Genomic DNA, 21,731 nt, shown 5'->3' with positions numbered 1-21,731 from the left:
ATAATTTTTAATTACAAACAACTTTCCTCAAGTACAATTTTCGATATTGTGAAATATAAAGGCACTTTACTCTTGAGCGAAATTCATATTTTTTGACATACTTTGTACACTGTTGATAAAATTTTATATCTGATGATTGCGTCTTTAGGTTTAAGACTGTGCAGAGCACTTTCTATAGAATTACTTATATTCGTAAAATTGATGTTAAAAAAGTTTCCCATATGGTTCCAAGTTACGCAGACACACTGTATAAGTAGTGACAATTTAGGACTGCTAACTAACGATTATTTTTAAAACCTTTAGATGCCCTCAAGAATAAGATACAGACAGAAGTTAATGCGGAATATTTCATGAGTGATTATCCTAAATATTATAATGCATGGAAGAAGATAATGAGACAAGAACCAAGGAGACTATTATGTACGTGGCATGTGGTGAAGAACTGGAACATTAGAGGAAAGAAAAAATTACAGGATCCAACTCTGAAGGCGCAAATGAAAAATGAACTCAGGCAGATTATTCGAGAACCAGATGAAGATAAATTTAAAGAACTATGTGACAAATATGTATCCAAACTAGAAGAGGCAAATGAGATAGAATTTGTCAGTTATCTGAAAAAGTAAATAATTATGTGAAATCATACATTTTAAGACACCCTTAAGTATTTTTTTTCTAGTCATTACTTGGCTGAACACAGAAAAAAATTGTGGCCCTATTGTTACAGAAGAAATGCCGGGATTAATACCAACATGGCAATTGAATCACTCAACAATCTACTAAAGACGAATTACCTAAAGAGGAATGCAGCAGTGGGGATTGAGAAGCTACTGGATACAATGGATGAGCTAGTTGAAGAAAAAATGTGGACAAGGATAGTGGATATAATACGACCAAGCGCAAATAATTATCAAGACAGGCTTTCAATAAGAGCACACAAACGGGCAGCATCGATGAAAGGCAAACTAGAAGAACTGGTTAAGGAGACTGCATATGGCCATTATGAGGTAAAATCCTTTAAAGGTATGAATATATTACGTTATGTAAATTTTAGAAAAGTGTGTGAGAGTGAGTGTAAGACATTGTTTTGTAGAGTGTGTAAGATTTGTATTCACCGTTATTGGTGTAGTTGTGATGACTATATGGTGAGGAATACCTTGTGTCAGCATGTGCACTTGGTAAGAATGTATGAGGAGCGTTTGGGTAGTAACTCTGTTGTAGATGATGCTGCAAGGTGTTTAGGAGAAATGTCAACTATCAAATCAAGGCATGAGGAGGAAATTAATGAATTTGTCAGAGGGAAGCTAGAACAGACAAATGTGACCCAGGAAAAAACCAAAAGAAGTCTTCAACAGGAATATCTCATTAATGTGTTGAACGGATTAGATGACCAAGGTTTTACCGAATATATAAGGAGGACTCAAGGAATTCTGGAAGAAGTTAATAATAAGGCAAAGAACATTACGAAGAAGCGAAAAATGGAGACTCAGGAGTATTTTCCTTCAAAAAAAAAAAGAACTGATTAAACATTTTTTATTAACAATTTTTGTAGCTCACATGCATTCTTAATTTATACCTGTATTGAATTTTTATTATAGTTTTATAGACTTATTTACAAGATCATTAGTTAATTTAACATTACAGATTTTAATTGAATAGCAATAAATATAGTGAAATTTTATAAGATATATTATGTTACTTAAGTTAGGTCTGAATTTTAAAGCTATGTTAAGTAAGATGTAATTTGATAACTTTTATATGAGTTGTATTTTTAAATTGAGATCTACTGGGCCGTAGGCGAGGTTTAGAGGGGTTTTACCTTCGCCATTGCACCAATAACGGCGCCCCCTCTCCCAATTTTTAATAAAGAAATTTTAAACAGCTATTTTAGTGTTTTTTTGATTTGCAATAGTTATTTCAAGTAAACATTAATTTACTTAATTTTGTTCAGAAATAAATCTCGAAATTCGACTACGTTTATCCAAATGCTATGTCTGGTCGACTATTCTCTATGCAGTTGAGACATGGACCCTTGAAACATCAACCGTAAATAAGTTGGAAGTCTTTGAAATGTAGATCTACCAGAGAATTCTCAAAATTTCGTGGACATCGCATACCTCAATCGAAGAAGTGCTGCATAGAATATGCAAGGCAAGAGAACTTTTCAACGCAGTGAAAGTTAGAAAAACATCATACCTAGGCCACATACTGAGAAATAATAAGTACCAATATGCCCAACTTATAGTGAAAGGGAAGGAGAGGACTAGGAAGGAAAAGACTATCGTGGCTCAGAAATATCCGACAACCCACATAACAATGATGTTCGCATCATGTTCTAAGCATATCCTACCAACATTCGTCGAAGTATATCCTTTTTAGTATATGCGTAGTACAAGCATAGCATGTACCATAAAAAACATTCTAAATTTCATGTTCTTTGCATGTGCCTCAAAGAATATTCTTGCACCGAATATACTGAGCACATTCGGGTACGTAGTATCTCGGAATGTTCGTAAAAGTTTATTCTTAGAATATACCTTAATCGAATATTCTTAGTATATGCGTAAGTATATGCAAAAGTATATACTTAACACATACCTACTTGTATATACTTTTAAAATATCTAAAAAATAATATACTGTATGTACGTACCTATAGGAAGAAGAATCAACTTCGCGTTAAGAATAATTAATAAAATTTATGTATTTTAGTAGGTACTACTGAACTATCTAATTCATTTTTTTTAAACCGTTTTAATTGTATGGTAAAAAGTTTAAAACTTTAATTCTATTGTGAAGAAAAATGAGAAATTCTCGTTTCGTTTTCAGTTGAAATGAATATACCATTTTGATTTGAGTTTATACCATAAGTAAAATAATTTTCGGGAATTCGGAAACGGCCATTCATTGTCATTCTGACCCTTGCATTGCATTTTATACCTGCACAAGGGAAGGGGGTAGGTAACAAAAGAGCAAAATATGAAAATAGTTTCCAGTTTCCAGTGCATTTATGTCTACGCTGTTAGGAAGGACCAAGTATTTCTAGCTACAAGGACTAAAACATTTTTAAGAACATAAAAAGCAGTTTGAAAATAATAAATTCATATTGGTACTTCAATATTTCCTAAATACGTAGTAAGTAAAAGTATGTATAATGTATATAGATACCTATAAATTTTAGTAATTTACATACATATTATAATATATTTGGCTATTATATAATTATATAAGCAGCATTTTTATTTTGATGTGCACATAATAACTAAATATATTACTTATATTTTATATATAGGCTACTTACCCATATATACTATTTATTATACATAGGTACCTATATAACTAACCTACAGTTTATATATTTTATACTTACTTTTTACGTAATATTGTAGAATGTAATAACTACATTCTCATATGCAATTAGAATATGTAAATATAATATATTAGTAGAACCAAAGAATACTAACACACCCTGTGGGTGTGTTAGTATTCTTTGGTAGAACCTATAGGATGAGATTGGGTGATGTTGAAAACATACTTCTGAGAAATACAGCACATCCTTGGAATATTCTTCCCATGTACTAAAAATATGTGCGATAGTACATTCTAAGTATATACATAGAAGGTATATAGCACTTCCTTGGAATATTCTTCCCATATACTAAAAATATGTGCGATAGTACATTCTAAGTATATAACTAGAAGGTATATAGCACTTCCTTGGAATATTCTTCCCATATACTAAAATATGTGCGATAGTACATTCTAAGTATATAAATAGAAGGTTTATAGCACCTCCTTAGAATCTTCTAAAAAGTATGTTCTTGATATATACTGAAAAGAAGTGCGGTAGGACATTCTAAGTATATACATAGAACGTTTAAGTACTGTAATGTAGTATATACTCAGTATATGCTCTGCACATTCGCAATGGTAATTACGCATATTCTAAGTATATACTTTTTCTGAAAAGTATGTTCTATGAATCTACTAAGAACATGAAATTGTTATGTGGGAATGGACAGGACTAAATTTGAACAGCTGAAAACAGAAGAGTTTGCAATTGTAGTAGGCAACCTCCATTGAGGAGACGGCACTTTAAGAAGAAGAAGTGGAAGACATGGGAGGATAGCAACGAGAGTTAGAACAAATGCAGGAGAAACTGACAATTTTTTGTGAAAGTGAGGGTTCATCAGGGTTTCGTGTTAAGCTTGTATTTATTCTCATTGGTGCAGGTGCTGGATCAGATAACAGCTGAACTTCAAGGGGAGGTGCTTGGTATTGAATGTACGCAGGTGATAGTAGAAAAGTGGAAGAAAGACTAAAGCAGTGGAGACAAGCACTTGAAGAAAAATGATAACATTAAATAGGACAAAACCAGAATATTCTTTTAAAGATGGTATTCCAAATATGGATCGAGTAGTCAGCTTCGATAGAAAAGAACTCGAAAGATTTTTTTAGACTCCACGTGAGAAAGCAAAGAGAGTGATTATGATCGACTAATGTTCCAAAAATAATGAGTAATAACAAAAACAAACATTTCCTAATGCAAAAGCTAAAACAATAATACCTGGATATCTAATAAAAACTACAACAAGGAACAATAATTACATTTATAATAAAACCAATAGTCAACTTCAGGGGAACGGCACAAAATGTCTCCTGTCAAAATTTTAAATGTATTTTTTTCCAATCCTGAGAAAACTGTCAAGTATTTTTGAAAAATTTAAACGCAGAACGAAAGATTACGTTATTACCGAGGGACAAAAGTCCTTTAGAATAAATAAAAAGTTTCTTTTGAATGAAATATTTGCAATTAAAAATTACACTAAATTTTCTTTTATTTTCACCCCTGTAGCTTCTTAAAGTAAACATTAAAGGCGTTTTCAGGGACGTTCGGCCCTCAGTAAAAATGCAATCTTTCATTCTTCGTTTATATTATTCAAAAATATTTAGTAGTTTTCTCAGGATTCGAAAAATGAATACATTTAAACACATTGAATATTTTGACATTTTTCTGCGTCAACTTCGTAACTACTAATAGCAAATTTTTCAGGAGGGCAACAAAAACGTTTAATGTTAGTGTCGTTAAAAATTTAATAATTTTAATTACTTGATAGTAATACAATTTAATTGTTAAAGGCTAATATTAGCAGTTTCAAATAATTTTCAGACATGCGGATTAACGTTTACAACAATGTTAGCAAGTCAACGTCAAAAATGAAAAAAAGTTTAGATACGAGGTTGACGCAGAAATGGGACGATTTTGCGTGTATGCAAACCTAAAATGCGGTTATCAATAATACACAATTTTCATTTTAATAATAAATATGAAACCCGCCAAATTTTAAATTAAGACAGACCCATCGACCAATCACAGAAAACGTAGGAATTCCACTACTTTGTGTTCTGTGTCACTAGCTTACGTTTGCTGTGATTGGTCAGTAACAAACGTAGGCGGTCTGCATTTTACTGTAGTCTGTAATCTAACAAGTTTGGTTGTACCAAGACGCACACTGGGTTGTACATTTTAAATCTAAACTACATAATATATTTTGACTGTATTTTTTAAAAAGTAACTCAATCTAAATGGCTCCTTTAGAGTCAACTAATAACAACAACAATGAGGAACCTGGCCCAATAAATCCAATTGTGGGAATTATTTATCCACCACCAGAGGTGAGAAGTATCCTTTTGCAAAAAATTGTACTATAATTTTCTCTGCATTTATAAATTTTTACAGGTACTGTACATTTATTTCATTAGGTATTTTTCAATTGATAATACTAGGAATATTATATACTAATAAATAATTGTTCATAATATTGTATCTGCTAAATAGTTGAATCAGTTGGATTGATCAAGAGAAATCAAATCAAATTATACCTATTCACTGTTAACCTTCTAACTATGACTAACTGGTAAGAGGTCCCTGGGGGCCGCTTTGCTTATTATTTATTTAAGCCACAGGTAAAATTCGGGCAGCTGCAAACTGTTTTTAATCTCAACTAGTTCTTCTAGAGTTGTTTCAAATGCAGTTTACATTCATTACACTGTACAATTACATTTCTGTCTCCATTTTGTGCTACAGGTCGAGGTGAACGCAAAACAATTAGGTATTCTTTTTTCAAAGTCAGTTTGCCAAGTGTGGGCTTTTGATATTCTTTGATGCCAATGCCAACCATTGGCGTGGAAATTAAGAAAAAGGATCAGTTCATTAAACATATATTTCAAGAAAAATCATATAATTTTTATTAATTTTTGCATAATTATATTCAGGAAAAGCTCTCAACTTTTGGGCAGAAATTGTTTAAACAATTTTTTAAACAAATTCAAAATATCACCTTTTGTGCTCTAAAAAATATGTTTTTAGGTTTTTGGGTGACTATATAAGAAAGGTACTTTGTCATTTTTCTCAAAAGTTAATAGTTTTCAAGATATAGGTGATTTAAAATCCGAAATATGCGATACCTAATAAATATGCATTTTCCAGGCTTGAAAAATATGTAAATGATTATTTTTGAGATTCAAGAGTATCTAAACTGAAGTCTAAACATTGAGTCTTAAGATTTTGGTGAGAAATTGGGGCAATATTTTCCATAGCAGAAAAAGGTGATCTTTTGAATTTGAATTGTTTCAACAATATCTGCCCAAAAATGTCGGCACCCTTCGATTTGTTTAAATGGGGCATTTTCGAATAGGAATCCTCAAAGGAATAGAATCAGATGTTTTAAGTTGCATAAATTTTAAAATTTCATCCTTTTTTGTGTTATTATTAGGTATTTTATTTAATATGCGGGAATGATACGACACATTATCCATAACAAGCACTGAATTCGGCGGAATATTGGGCAAGAGCTGTCCGACAGACCACTTTTCAAATAAATCGGCTGTCATATCTTCGTGATGATCGGCAGAAGACTTTGTTATATTTTTGGCCTATAATAGCAATGCATTAGATACCTATAAAACCATCTTTGCTTCCGGCATGAATAGTGTGACCAACTCCAATTTAGTCGAATCCAGGACACGGGTGAAAAAAATACCTGAAAATCGGGCCATTTGTTTTCAGAAGACGATAATTAAAATACAGAAATGAAAAAGAGTCCACCATTTTAGTTTTCGTAGAACTGTAATACCACGAAATAAAATGCATGCGTTTTCGAACATGTGGTATTAGTACTACACTCTAGAAATTATCGACTTTAGAAGAATTCTCCAATTTTTAGAAGAATAACGTTTTCAAATTAGGATTTTACCAAAACGTTGAAAATTCGGATGGCCCGGAAGCCTTGTCCGGGACGCCGGGACACGACTTCATAATTCGGGCCATGTCCCGGATTTTTCGGACTAGTTGGTCACACTAGGCATGAAGAATAATAACACATTTTCCTCTTGAACACTGTGTATTTAATGCACAATTGTTTGTGTTGTCAACCCAGCCGTACTTGACAACATCATGCATATCGAACCAGATTTCATCTAAATAGATTATGTTTCTGTTTGAATTACGATACTGTTTTATTTTACTCAAATACTCTCGTCCAAGTTCAATGATACACTGAGATTCCATTATTACCATTCGATTATTTAATTTCTTATATTTAAATCCACAACTTATCAAACTTTTTAAACACTCATACATATTTAGAACGATTCTTTGTAACGATTTTTTGAACTGATAATTGTCATTATTTATTGATAACACAGAAGATGATGCATCTTGATCATTCGTATCAAATGGTCTCCAAAATGCCATATTATATTACAGCATAAATATTATATTACTTACCTTAATCCTCCACTTCTGATATCTGGTGCCGAAATTAAAGAATTTAAGTAGTCGCATAACCAGACAAACACGTGTTCATAATGATTTATGGCTTTGAAGTTCGCTGTTGCCATAATGCACGATGTCAGTCGCTTGTAATATAATTGTTTGCTTAAGTCATTGATTAAAAACTACCCAAACTGTAGATATTAATCAATGCTTAGGTAGTAATATATTTTTCTATTTACACGTTTTACAATAATGTATGTCCATACTTTTTTAAAAAAAGGTCTTCTTTAATTTTTTTGTTAGGAAAGGTATTAATTTTTATTACTCATTTCAATGACGTAATTGTCATAAAAAGAATTATGTAAAGTTTAAAATTGAATGTAACGCTGTGTGGCTGTGCTATATAAAAGAGCTTGAACATTCAAAATCGATTTTCTCCAAAAGTACATACATGCACGGACATACAATAAGTGTTATGCCATCACATAATGTGAAAAATAAGTTTTAAAACAATATAATAATAGTGATTTTCTTTTATTCTTGAATTGAAACGAAATATACTGCATCTGATCATCACATCTAGTGATGATCTTTGGATCTATTTGGTTTTTTATTAGTTAAAATTTGATACTTTCAATCTTTAAACTTGATTAAAGCTAATTATTTTTGTCATATTTTCGTAATAGGTCTGGATCCCGCGTATAAAAAAAAGTTGATTAATAGCAAGCTGAAAATTTGTTAATAGCTTAAGGGTGTCTAGTCGGACAAACTTTGATATATGTTAAAAATTTGGAACAGTCAGACCACGAAAACGGCACATGTATTTTGTCAGACAGAACATACTTAAACTCTCCGAACAGAGATTAAACTCTCATGCAAAATCAGACTGCTATTTATCACCAAATGGGCGTTTTAATGAGTGGAACATGTAGAATTTGTCAAATGACATGAATTATGACAGGTGATAAATAGCAGTCTGATTTTTTCATGAGAGTTTAATCTCTGATCGGAGAGTTTAAGTCTGTTCTGTCGGACAAAATAAATGTGTCGTTTTCGTGGTCTGACCGTTTCCAAATTTTTAACCTGTTCCACAATTAAAACTGCCCCTGTTCCAGTGTTCCCATATATCAAAGTTTATCCGACCAGACACCCTTTGAAATTGAAATTCTTTATTGAAATAGAAATCCTACTAACAATATTTAAATATGCTATTAACAAATTTTCAGCTTGCTATTAATCAACTTTTTTTTCATACGCGGGATCCAGACCTATAATGAAAAAGATTAAATTATCTGAACTCCCTTATTATGTAGATATATATTACAGTATGTAGCCATAGCCACTTTAATACCATATCAATATATCTTCAATTTCTCATGTTTCCAGGTAAGGTATAAAATCAGTGAAATTTGGAAAAAAATAATAAAATTCTTGAAACCGTTTTTGAGAACTTGGATTCTTAAAAGTTTCCTATGTTTGATTTCTTAAAAGTAGGGCCAAATTGTCTCCAGACTACAATGTTGCTGATATTTGAAAATTTCTTAGAGTATACGTAATATTTACAAAGTTCAGAGTTGCTCTAATTCATTAGTGAAGAGTCCATTGAAATATTAAGTATCTAGTTAATTAATTTATAGATATATTTTTTGAGAATAATTTCATATTATTTTTTTAAGAGTGTCGTTGACTAGCAATTGAATAGTAACGAATAGAGAATATTTTTTTCATATAAACTTAGGAATTTTAGGAAATATATCTGACAACCTTGATTCGAAAGCGGGTCTCTGATACCAAAATGAGGCATGTTTATGTTGGAAAATTATTATTGGATAAACTGTATCTCTTATTTAAATTTTTTTCGAGTAAAATTTAATATTCTGCAAATAGTCTTAAGATATCAGTCGTAACCTAATAATAGAAGTATACCCCAGGCTGTGGGTGAAAAAATGTGATATAATTCAGGAATTTTTGAAACCTATCAGGTGTTGTAAAGGATGATGCCAGGAATAACTTCTACTAAAATGTGACCAAAAATATTGTGAGCTTTTTTTTTAATTGCGATTTTCATTTGTTAAATTTGCAATTTTTAAAGATTTTTAATTTTGCAGCTTAGGATATTGATTTTAGAGAAAACTTTTTGATAGAAAGTTGTAGTAAATTAAAAAACCTACAATTTGAGCTATGGTAAGTTTAATTTCGTTTATTGGTTATTGCAAAACAGCATGCGAAAAGTCCAAAATGGCCGTTTTTTACAATTGCGTTATTTATTGTACAAATAATTTTTTATATTTTTTAAAGCTTTAAAATGAAGATCTTTCAATTCCAAACATAAAAAAAATTGCAAGGCCGGATTAACGAATTTGTTGCTTAGATATTATAAATTGTTTATCCCAAGAGGTCAAATGTCGAAGGCTATAACTTTTTGAAGAAAAATCTTAGAGAGTTGTTATAACATCCAATCTCCTTCTAAAGAGTTATATTTTCATATTCTGATGTAAATAAATGCGTAAAACATTTTTGAACCTCTAATTTTTGGGTTTGAAAATAAGGGGGCAAATTTCGTTACAAACATTTAGAGCTGAAGCGGCCCAGTACATCCTATGAGTTTTTAACTTACAGATTATTGTTGCTGAAGAGGAAACGAAGATTTATAAAAAAATAAAAAATTTCTACGACCAGCTGAAGCCGAGCTAAATGTTGGGTTTGAAAATAAGGGGGCAAATTTCGTTATAAACATTTAGAGCTGAAGCGGCCCTGTACATTGTACATCCTATGAGTTTCTTGTTGCTAAAGACGAAACAAAGATTTATAAAAAAATAAAAAAACATGTACAACCAACTGAAGCCGAGATAATTGTTTATTTTTTCATAAAAAGTAGTGCCTTTATTTATAACAATTAAGAAATTATTTTACAGTCATTGACTAAAGAAAGACTTATATTATCTTAAAATAAAAATTATTATAAACTATAATTACATTTAATTATTAAAAATTATTTTTAAAATCGGTGCTTTTGCGAGCGGCCGAATTTTGCAAATCGCCAGGCTTGCTTCAAATCCGCGCGCTCGGCAAATTTTTACGTAACTTGTATTAAATTTTGACCGAAAACAATTTAATAATATTACCATTATAATATACAGTGTATTTACCACTGTATTTGTTTTTCTTGATAAACTTTTATATGTGAAATCTCATTTCTAAAGAACTAATATTACAAAAATGATACATACAACTATATTTTTAATTTTTGCATTGTTATATAAATATAATAATAATAATGTTACTTCTTATTATACAATATAAAACTTTTTCTTCTTGTAGTGACTATCCGTTTTGGATGTTGGCGACCATCATGGCAATTTGGCAAACCCCATTTGGAAACTGAGAACCAGGAAGACGAAGGATTATCTTGCTAGAAAATTTACTTACGTCGTTCAACACAACAACTACAAATCTTTTTAGAGCAGCAGTACCGATTTAGTGTGCAAGTACAGATTGCCATGATGGTCGCCAACATCCAAAACGGATAGTCACTACAAGAAGAAAAAGTTTTATATTGTATAATAAGAAGTAACATTATTATTATTATATTTATATAACAATGAAAAAATTAAAAATATAGTTATATATTTCATATTATATATGTATCATTTTTGTAATATTATTTCTTCAGAAATGAGGTTTCACATATAAAAGTTTATCAAGAAAAACAAATACAGTGGTAAATAGACTGTATATTATAATGGTAATATTATTAAATTGTTTTCGGTCAAAATTTAATACAAGTTACGTAAAAATTTTGCGAGCGCGCGGATTTGAAGCGAGCCGGGCGATTTGCAAAATTCGGACGCTCGCAAAAGCACCGATTTTAAAAATAATTTTTAATAATTAAATGTAACTATATTTTACAATTATCTCGGCTTCAGTTGGTTGTAGAAATTTTTTATTTTTTTATAAATCTTCGTTTCGTCTTCAGCAACAATAATCTGTAAGTTAGAAACTCATAGGATGTACAGGGCCGCTTCAGCTCTAAATGTTTATAACGAAAATTGCCCCCTTATTTTCAAGCCCAACATTTAGCTCGGCTTCAGTTGGTCGTAGAAATTTTTTATTTTTTTTATAAACCTTCGTTTCATTTTTAGCAACAATAATCTGTGAGTTAAAAACTCATAGGATGTACAGGGCCGCTTCAGTTCTAAACGTTTGTAACGAAATTTGCCCCCTTATTTTCAAACCCAAAAATTAGAAGTTTAAAAATGTTTTACGCATTTATTTACATCAGAATATGAAAATATAACTCTTTAGAAGGAGATTGGATGTTTCACCAACTCTCTACGATTTTTTTTCAAAAATAGCCTTCGACATTTGACCTCTTGGGATAAAAAATTTATAATATCTAAGCAACAAATTCGTTAATCCGGCCTTACAATTTTTTTTATGTTTGGAATTGAAAGATATTCATTTTAAAGCTTTAAAAAATAAAAAAAAATATTTGTACAATAAATAACGCAATTGTAAAAAACGGCCATTTTGGACCTTTCGCAGGCTGTGTTGCAATAACCAATAAACGAAATTACACTTACCATAGCTCAAATTGTAGGTTTTTTAATTTACTACAACTTTCTATTAAAAAGGTTTTCCCTAGAATCAATATCCTAATCTGCAAAATTAAAAATCATTAAAAATTGCAAATTTAACAAATGAAAATCGCAATAACAAAAAAAGCTCACAATATTTTTGGTCACATTTTAGTAGAAGTTATTCCTGGCATCGTCCTTTACAACACCTGATAGGTTTAAAAAATTCTGAATTATATCCGGAAATCGACCTATTTTTCACCCACAGCCTGGAGTAGTAGTTGTAAAAAAAATTAAATGTTGGCGTTATGAATATGTATAGTTACGAACTGTCGCTGTTACCATTTGTCAGGTTACAAACTGTCATGTTACGAGATGCCATACAACCACTGTTGGATTCTTTCGAGCTATAAAGTTAGTATATTACCAACTAAAAACATCCCTCCTTCAAGCAGCTGACCAAGGATGTTTCTTGGCGAAAGTAAATTCAGAGGAAGTCACAGGGCCTTTCCTTTTTAATATATTTGTTAATGACATTAAATCTCAAATTAACTTTAAATTTCTGCTATTTGCTGACGATTTAAAAATCTTGAGAATTATCGAATCCATCTCAGATTGTGAAATACTTCAAATTTATATTAATAAAATTATGGCATGGTGCAAATTGAACCAAATGAGCATTAATGTTGGAAAATGTCACTACAGTGGAACCTCGATTATCCGTCTCTCCATTAACCGTCACCTCTGCATTGAAATTGCAAAACCGAGGCTGACGAAACAGGTTTAGAAGCTGACACAAACTTGGAATTTGACGGCGGCGATGTCGATGATGCTTTTGCAACTGACAAAGATTTGCCTAAAGAAGCTAGAGAAGCTGCATCTCACATACAACCATTCATCGAGTGGTATTCTCGACAAGAAGAATCTAATAAAGTAGATTGCACGATCTTACGCAGGTTAAGAAATTCAGCCCTTGCAAAATGTGAAGCATCAGTAAAACAAACAAAGATTTCAGAATATTTTAAACCAAATTAGACAATAATAACACGAACACAAATTCCTCTTATATTATCAAACAAAACATACAAATAAAATTTGAGAGTTGTGTTATCAATTTTTAACTTTTTTAATGTTCTGTTAACCGTCTTTTCGATTATCCGTCATACCCTTGGTCCGGTGCCCTGACGGATAATCGAGGTTCTACTATATATTAGTTTCTGTAGAAGAATTAACAACCTCTTTTATAATTGACTAAGTTTTCACTCTAATGGCACATAACATATCCCACCAGAATGAAAACAATGGGAACCTTCTCTGGTTACACCTCCGAGGCTCCTACAATTTGCAAGCCATACGGATGCTGAGACTAAGGAAGATGAGGGAATTCTACAATTTACAATTCACGTCCCATCTGCTCAGCGCGGTAAAGTTCCAACGAGACTGGTTCCCTTCATACTCCACACAGAGTAAATGTAAATAAAAATGAATAACCATTTTCAATTTCGTTGCAAAACGAAAATACAGCCGAACCATATTCCAGTCCAATCAGAGAGTGCTGCAAGCACCTCTACCGGTTTCGAAACTTATTAGTCTCTCATCAGGAGGCACATATGCTGCTCTCCCTGATCCAACCAAAACAAACCCCAGCATGCAGTCCCGAATTGCAACGAACGAAATGGCATAGATGCCCTAGCGGCAACTGCTAGCAAAAGACTAAGTTTTCACTCTAATGGCACATAACATATCCCACCAGAATGAAAACAATGGGAACCTTTTCTGGTTACACCTCCGAGGCTTCTACAATTTGTAAGCCATACGGATGCTGAGACTAAGGAAGATGAGGGAATTCTACAATTTACAATTCACGTCCCATCTGCTCAGCGCGGTAAAGTTCCAACGAGATTGGTTCCCTTCATACTCCACACAGAGTAAATGTAAATCAAAAATGAATAACCATTTTCAATTTCGTTGCAAAACGAAAATACAGCCGAACCATATTCCAGTCCAATCAGAGAGTGCTGCAAGCACCTCTACCGGTTTCGAAACTTATTAGTCTCTCATCAGGAGGCACATATGCTGCTCTCCCTGATCCAACCAAAACAAACCCCAGCATGCAGTCCCGAATTGCAACGAACGAAATGGCATAGATGCCCTAGCGGCAACTGCTAGCAAATTTTATAATTACAAATTAGCTGAAGAACCACTGAAGGATGTATCAACTGTGAGAGATCTAGGTGTTCAATTAGATGCCAAACTAAATTTTTGTGCTCATTTTGATTATGTGAATAACCAGCCATTTCAAATTTAGGCTTCATTATCAGAACTTCTAGATGTTTGCATAACAACTAATTTATATTTCCCTAGTTAGATCTGTTCTCGAGTATTGCTCAGTTGCATAGGCGTAACCAGGGGGTGGTTTTGGGGGTTATAACTCCCCCCCTTTTGGATGTACTTTCAGCTCTATACGCTTAACACCATTATTATTCCATACCCCCCAGAGACCTTCAAGTAGATGTAACCCCCCCCCCTAGGATCATCCTGGTTACACCTCTGCTCAGTCGTTTGGTCACCCACTTATGAAGTCCATAATACAGGGTGATTGATTAGTAGGGTAAAGCTCAATAGCTCCGCTATAGTAATAGATAGCAATAAAAGTTAATAACAAAAATTTTAGCCACCTTTGAGCTTCACATTACAAAATTAGTTAGAATGTTACAGGGTGTTCGATAACACAGTGGCAGACCTAACTTGTGTTTTTTTAAATGGAACACCCTATATTTTATTTTATATTCCAAATCCTGTTAACTTCTCCATCACAAAAATATAAAGGTTTGTAATGTTATACAGGGTATTTATAAAGTTATATCCAATTTTGTATGAAAATCGTAACAAGTTCAACTCCATGTATAAATAAAAATAAACACAACAGCAATGGTTTATTAATGCCATATTTTTTTATTTGTCAAAATTTTTAAGAATTATTGATATTGTTAATTTTCTTTATATCAAATACAGGGTGAGTCAAAACGCAAGTATGTACAGTGGAACCCCGATAAGTCGGCCCCCGATAACCCGGAAGTCCGGCTAACCCGGACCGATTTTCATCAGATAAACATTTTGATTTTCAATATTTTGTATTTTTCAATTTAATTGTGGCTTATTTCCAATCAAAATAGTTAATTATCAGACAAACCTTTCAACAATAAAAATTTATGTAATATAATATTTGAGAGATAATGTGTATGTGTGTAATTTGAACTATACGATATTAAAAATGACTCATAGCACACGCCTCAGAAACAACAGCCACCTGTCTGTAGTATCTATTCCTTTTTATTTCAAACTGTCAGCATTGTTTAGGAAAGACTATTTAAAAAATTCTTTTATAAACAATGGTCTTTAGTATTGTGTGTCTTGTATTGTTCGCTTCCATTTGCTTACGTTTGGGTTTGGTGTTTATTTTAGTAATTTTAATGAGTAGGTACTGTGCATATTTATAAATATATTTCATGTTATTTCAATTCTAACGGAGTTTATCTGTAAATATACCGTATTTTATTAATTTTTACCATATTCTCCGGCTATCTCGGATTTTCGATAACCCGGATCGGTCGCAATCCCGATTAATCCGAGTTATCGAGGTTCCACTGTATATGGTGGCTCCTGGCTTCTGAGCCACCTTGGATAATTAGGGGTTGGTTACCCCCTACCATAAGGGTTGATGAAATAACTCGTATCACCGTAGATGCATTTATTTTATAAGTTAGAGTACTAACGGTAAATAGCTGGTGGTACGTTAGTTCTCAGTAGCTGTGATGTTTTCCCTTTGGGATCTCAAATATTAATTAAATTACTGTTCGCGATGGAATTAGAACTAAACCTCTCGATATTCTCTTGTTATTGTTTTGATATATAATGAAAGTAAGATTATTTTGATTAAAAGCGCCGAGTCTACTAATATATAAAAATAATGAATACTATTGTTATTTTAAACCGACCTTGGTCAAACCTAAACTGTTACACCGATATTTGCTAATGTAGGTCGAATGTATTTACTATAAACAAACGTAGTTTGTTTTGCTAAAGACATTTAAAATTATTAAAAGGATTTGTTTTAATAAGAAGATTACTAAGAGATGCCGTGTATCCCAACACATCTTCCTTTCCTTCCGAAAATTTTCTGACTACGGAAAAGGAAGAAAATTTTTCTTTTATTAGTACCACCACCTGCTTACTGCGTTTTAATAAATACAATATATACATTTTTTATTTCCTATAAATAATAATTAAATACAAAAAAAAATAAAAATGTTCGTTATTGACATTGTTCCCGTTTCACTTGTCACTCACTGTGTTCTCGGATTGTAAGCATATAATCTATTCTTATGCATTTCCCTGATTTTATTGTTTTCCAATCTGATCTTACAATTAACATTATTTACCTCTGTTATTGTGAAGGGGCCTACATAAAGACTATCAAACTTACCATTCTCTTCCCTTTTTACCAGGACTAGGTCTCCTATTTCAAAGTGTTGTGGTGTTGCTTTGGGCTTATTTTCTTCTTGTCTCTCTTTTTTGTGCTTTAGTAAGAAGGTTCTAGCTCTCTCGTGTGCGCTTTGTAGTTTGTAGCGTAACTCATTGTAGTAAGCATCTATATTGTAACATGGTTGAATCTCCTGTGTAAGGTCTTCCGGTAGGTTAACCTTCCTGCCATATAACAGTTCAAACGGTGTGTAACCATGATACGCGTTAGGGGTTGTATTGTAGCAGTATGTGAACATCCTGCAACACACATCCCAATTTTCTCTGTCTTCGTCTATGAATGCTCTTACGTACTCCTTTAATGTTCTGTGCAGTTTTTCGCAACTTCCAATGGACTGTGGATGGTATGCCGTTGAGAAGTTGTGCTCTATTTTTAGTAGCTTTGTTAGTTCCTGCATTACTTCATTTTTATATTCTGTGCCTTGGTCTGTTCTGATTTGCTTCATGAGTCCGTATGTTGGTATGAAATGATCAAAAATTCCTCGGGCTATTGTCTCTGCTTCTTTATTGCACACGGGTATACTGACCGCATATTTCGTAAGCTCACATAACATTGCTATACAGTATCTATTACCTTCGTTACTTTTAGTGAATGGACCTATCGTATCTATGTATACTATGTCCCATGGTTTGGAAGAAGTGTCCGATATCACGAATTCTTCGACATGTGTTCTTTTCGGTTTGTTAATTTGAGATTTATGACATTGTTTAACGTATTTTCTTACGTCTTTTTCCAAATTTTTCCATCTAAATCTTGCTTTTAGCTTCTTTATGAGTGTTATTTCCTATGTGTCCTCCAAACATCGGATGATTATGATATTCTTCTATTAACCTGTGTTTTTCTTTGTCATCTTCTATTGTTTCTGGTACTTCACATATGTATATTTCTACATTCTTCAATATTTCGTTTCTTTGTTTAATAAATTCCTCAATTGTGCACACTTTAAAAATAATATCGTTTACGTATATTTTTACTTTACGTACTGCATTCTCTACCGCCAGCTTATCAAGCTGTGCCAACATTTGGTTTAAATCAAAATGATTGAATCCTGTGGCTATGCTCTTGCTGCACTTTATTTTGTTTTTGACCCTAATGCTCAGTCTTGGTGAGATTAGTTCTGCTCCAAAAGACAAAATTGGTAGTCTATGCGCCTCTAAATTATTTAGTACCTTTCTTACTGTCTGTTTGTGGGCTTCTGGCTGTAGTGCGAGTTCGCTTTCTGCCTTCGTTTGCCTTGCTTCCTTCTTCTTTTCCCTTGCTTGAGCTCGTGTTATAGCTAATATATGGGTATTGTCTATGTATAGGTTCTTTAGTTGATGTAATGTTATTCTTGAAAGACTATCTGTATAGTTATTTTTCCCTGTTATATACTCTATTTCGAAATCGTATTCTTCTAAATCTAATCTGATTCTTGTAAGTTTCGAAGTTGGTTCTTTCATTGCAAATAAATGTGTTAGTGGTTTATGATCCGTTTTGACTAAAAATGTTGGTGCTCCATATAAATAACATTTGAAATGATTAATTCCCCAATGAATCGCTAGTAATTCCTTAACGATTATAGGTTTATTACATTCTCCTTTATTGAAACTTCTTGATGCGTATGCTATTGGTAGGTCTATTCCGTTATAATCTTGACTTAAAATTGCTGAACAACTCTCGTTGGATGCGTCTGTTGTTTGTATGAATTGTTTATTGAAATCTGGATATTTTAAGATCGGTGGCTTCATCAGAGATGATTTAAGCTTATTGAATGCTTTTTCACATTCTTCTGACCAAAAAAATTCTACTCCTTTTCTTGATAATCTGTTGAGTGGTCTGCATATTTCAGCAAAATTTTGAATAAAACGTCTATAATAGTTACAAAATGCTACGAATCTTTTTGTTTCTTCCGCTGTCTTAGGTGTCGGGTATTGTTCAATCTTGCATATTTCGCTTTGTCTGGTGATACTCCTTCCTGAGAAAGATCATGTCCTAAATATGTTACTTCTCTTCTAAAAAATTGACATTTTCCTGGGTTAAGTTTCAAATTGAATTTTCGACATGTCTCGAATGTTTTTTTCAGGTTGTCTAGGTGATGTTTTTCGAATATTCCTATTACTACTATATCGTCCATGTAAAGAAATGCTTTGTCTGGTGTTAATCCCGAAAATGCTATTAACATCATCCTTGAAAAGCTATTTGGGCTTACATTTAATCCAAAAGGTAATCTGGTAAATTGAAATGCTCCATTTTCTGTGCTAAACGATGTGTATTTTCTCGATGATTTTTCTAATGGTATCTGGTGAAAACCTGACATTAAGTCTATAACTGAAAACCATTTTGCTCTTCCTAGTTGATCTAGTATCGAGTCTATCCTTGGTAAAGGAAATTTGTCTGTGACTATTTTCTTGTTCAGTTGTCTAAAATCTATGCATAATCTCCATGGTTTATTTCCATCTATCGCCTTTTTCGGTACCAGTACTACTGGGCTGTTGTATTCTGATGTAGACGGTTCTATTATTCCTTGATCTCTCAGTTTTTGTACTTGTCGGTTTAATTCCTATGTTTGTGCATGAGGTGTCCTATAGTTTTTAATGTATACCGGAGTTTGGTCTTTAACTCTCAGTTTCTGCTCATAGAAGTTGTTACATGTTAGCATGTCATGCCTTAGGGCGAATATATCTGAATAATCTTCACATAAAGATACTAACTTATCGCGTATGTATTCTGGAATGTCTAACTTCAATGATTCCCGTAATTCCTTTTTCCTATCCTTGCTGTCGTTGATCAGTCTATCTATGTTGAATAATTTAATGTCTAATGTTTTGATTGCGTTTGTCTCTACTTTTACTGTTTCGTAGGTTGTGTTCAAAATTTTGATGTACGGATTATTACTTGAAATAATTGCTCTCGCTATGAATATTCCTGGTTGTATTTCCTGTTGTTCCACTATCCTGTCGTTCTTCAGCGTTTGAAAAATTTTTACGACTCTGTAAATTTCACATCTAGGCGGTATTACTATCGTGTCATTATCTATATTATCCAAAATGTTTGTACTAATGTAACAATCGTTGTCCTCTTTAATGTGCATTTTAAGGTTAGCGTAGTCTAGTATGCATTGAAAGTTTGAAATAAAGTCTCTCCCAATGATTCCGTCGGTTGGAATAGGAAAGCTAGGTTCCACTAACTGAAAGATATGCTCAAATCGAGATCCTTTTACTTCTAGCGTTGTTTCAACTTCTCCCATTGTTTGTAATTCTCCTTTAGTTACTCCTTTTATTTTCGCTTTTGTGTTTGGTTTCACATGTTCCTTCATAAAGTCTTGTGAACATTTCAGTATTGAAATATCAGCTCCTGTGTCTATGATAAAGGTATTTGTGTTTTCTAGGATTCCTGTTTTCATTCGTATAAAATTCGTTAAGTTTAAATCGAAGTTGTAAATATTATATTCCACTTCTGACTGTGTACTTTCCTTGTTTCGTTCATTCAAAACCCCAACTGCTGGTTTTCTGGTTCCTCTTGGCTGTCTTCTAACTCAAGTAGCCTTACGTTTCTGTTACGTCCTCCTCTCTGGTTCCCCCTGTACGTTTGGTTGTTGAATTGTCTATATCCTCTGTTGGAATAATTCCGTTGGTTTCCTGTTTCTTCTCCTTCGTTCCGTTGTCCGAAGTTATTTCTTCTTCCTCTGTCGTATTTGTTATGGTATCCTCTTCGGTATTGCTGTTGTCCTCTCCTATTTTCATAATTCGTCCTATAATTGAACACTCTTCCCTGTGTGTTCTCCTCTGTCGTATCAATCGATAGAAATTTAGATACTACTTCCTGCGGTGTTGTGAAATTACCTGCCTCCAGTATTAACTTAGCTCTATCCGTATTAACATTTCGTTTCATTGTTGCTACGACTGTTTCCGTTGTGTATTTTTTCGCTAGCTCCAATGGCATTCCTTCCGCTATGTATGCTACCTTTAACTGTTCCGCTAATTCCTCTACTTCGGATGCGTACATTGCTGCATCTTTGTTTCCTTGCCTTTTCTTTGCTAACTTGTCTATTATCGTTTTCGGATTGTCGCCTCTTAATTCCTTCTTCAGTGCCGCTGCTATAAGTGGGATCGTATCCGCTGTGGTTATCAGGTTTCTAGCCTTATTAGGCAATCTTGTTTTTATTAATGTTATCGCTGTTTCTTCATGTCCTTCTGCTATTTTTCCAAGTAACTCTAATGCGTCTAAAAATGGTTGTAGTTTCCCTGCGCTTCCATCAAACTCGTTGGACAATACCTTGCTTGCAATATTCAAAAATTCGTTGATTGTCAGAGCCATGTTTAATATTTTTATATCTTGTTTTATGTCGCTTTTTCCCTCTTTTATTTCCTCGTCAATTGTTTCCTCTATCCCCTCGTCACTTTTTTCCTCTTCTACTTCTTCGTCGCTTTGTTCTTCCTCTATCTCCTTGTCGATTGGTTGGTGTATTGAACTTGGAACTACTGTTCTTAAGTTTACAGCTTGAAATGAGCGTATAACTTTGTCTCTTATTTTTCCGAAATATTTGTTGCACGCTTCTCTTTGTTTGTCCGATAGCGCTTCCCAATTTTCTTCGTTAAATGTGTGAATTTGTTATACAATTTAATCAACTGTGTCGTTACTTCTTCTTGTATATCCTTAGATTTAGGTACTTTCTTCTTCAAGACCCTTCTACTTTGTCTTGTTACTTCTTGCGTAATCTCCTCAACTATTTTGATGAAGTCTTCCCAAGTAACTTTGTTGCTACTCATTTATTCCTGTAATATTCATTTTCCTTATTCCTGTACCCGTAACGAACGCATAAATTTGACAGTCTTACGATGTATAGTAAATATATATGT

The 21,731-nt window shown here is 32.9% G+C and overlaps 2 protein-coding genes across 2 annotated transcripts in view; both read left to right on the top strand.

Annotated features, from left to right (window-relative positions):
• The window catches only part of LOC126884387 (uncharacterized), a 48,366-nt gene extending 46,484 nt beyond the window's left edge, over nucleotides 1-1,882 (top strand). The window contains exons 5-6 of the mRNA XM_050650304.1: nucleotides 304-619; nucleotides 677-1,882. Of these exons, the coding sequence (XP_050506261.1) occupies nucleotides 304-619; nucleotides 677-1,523 (1,163 nt within the window). The 3' untranslated portion in view covers nucleotides 1,524-1,882. The remainder of the gene's footprint in view (nucleotides 1-303; nucleotides 620-676) is intronic.
• A 3,562-nt stretch (nucleotides 1,883-5,444) lies between these two features.
• The window catches only part of LOC126884388 (splicing factor 3A subunit 1), a 1,074,980-nt gene continuing 1,058,693 nt past the window's right edge, over nucleotides 5,445-21,731 (top strand). Inside the window, exon 1 of the mRNA XM_050650305.1 lies at nucleotides 5,445-5,679. Within this exon, the coding sequence (XP_050506262.1) occupies nucleotides 5,583-5,679 (97 nt within the window). The 5' untranslated portion in view covers nucleotides 5,445-5,582. The remainder of the gene's footprint in view (nucleotides 5,680-21,731) is intronic.

Source organism: Diabrotica virgifera, chromosome 5 (genome assembly GCF_917563875.1).
Source record: "Diabrotica virgifera virgifera chromosome 5, PGI_DIABVI_V3a".
Taxonomy (NCBI): domain Eukaryota; kingdom Metazoa; phylum Arthropoda; class Insecta; order Coleoptera; family Chrysomelidae; genus Diabrotica; species Diabrotica virgifera.
Note: the sequence above shows the minus strand (reverse complement) of the source record. Positions and strands in the feature narration are given on the sequence as shown.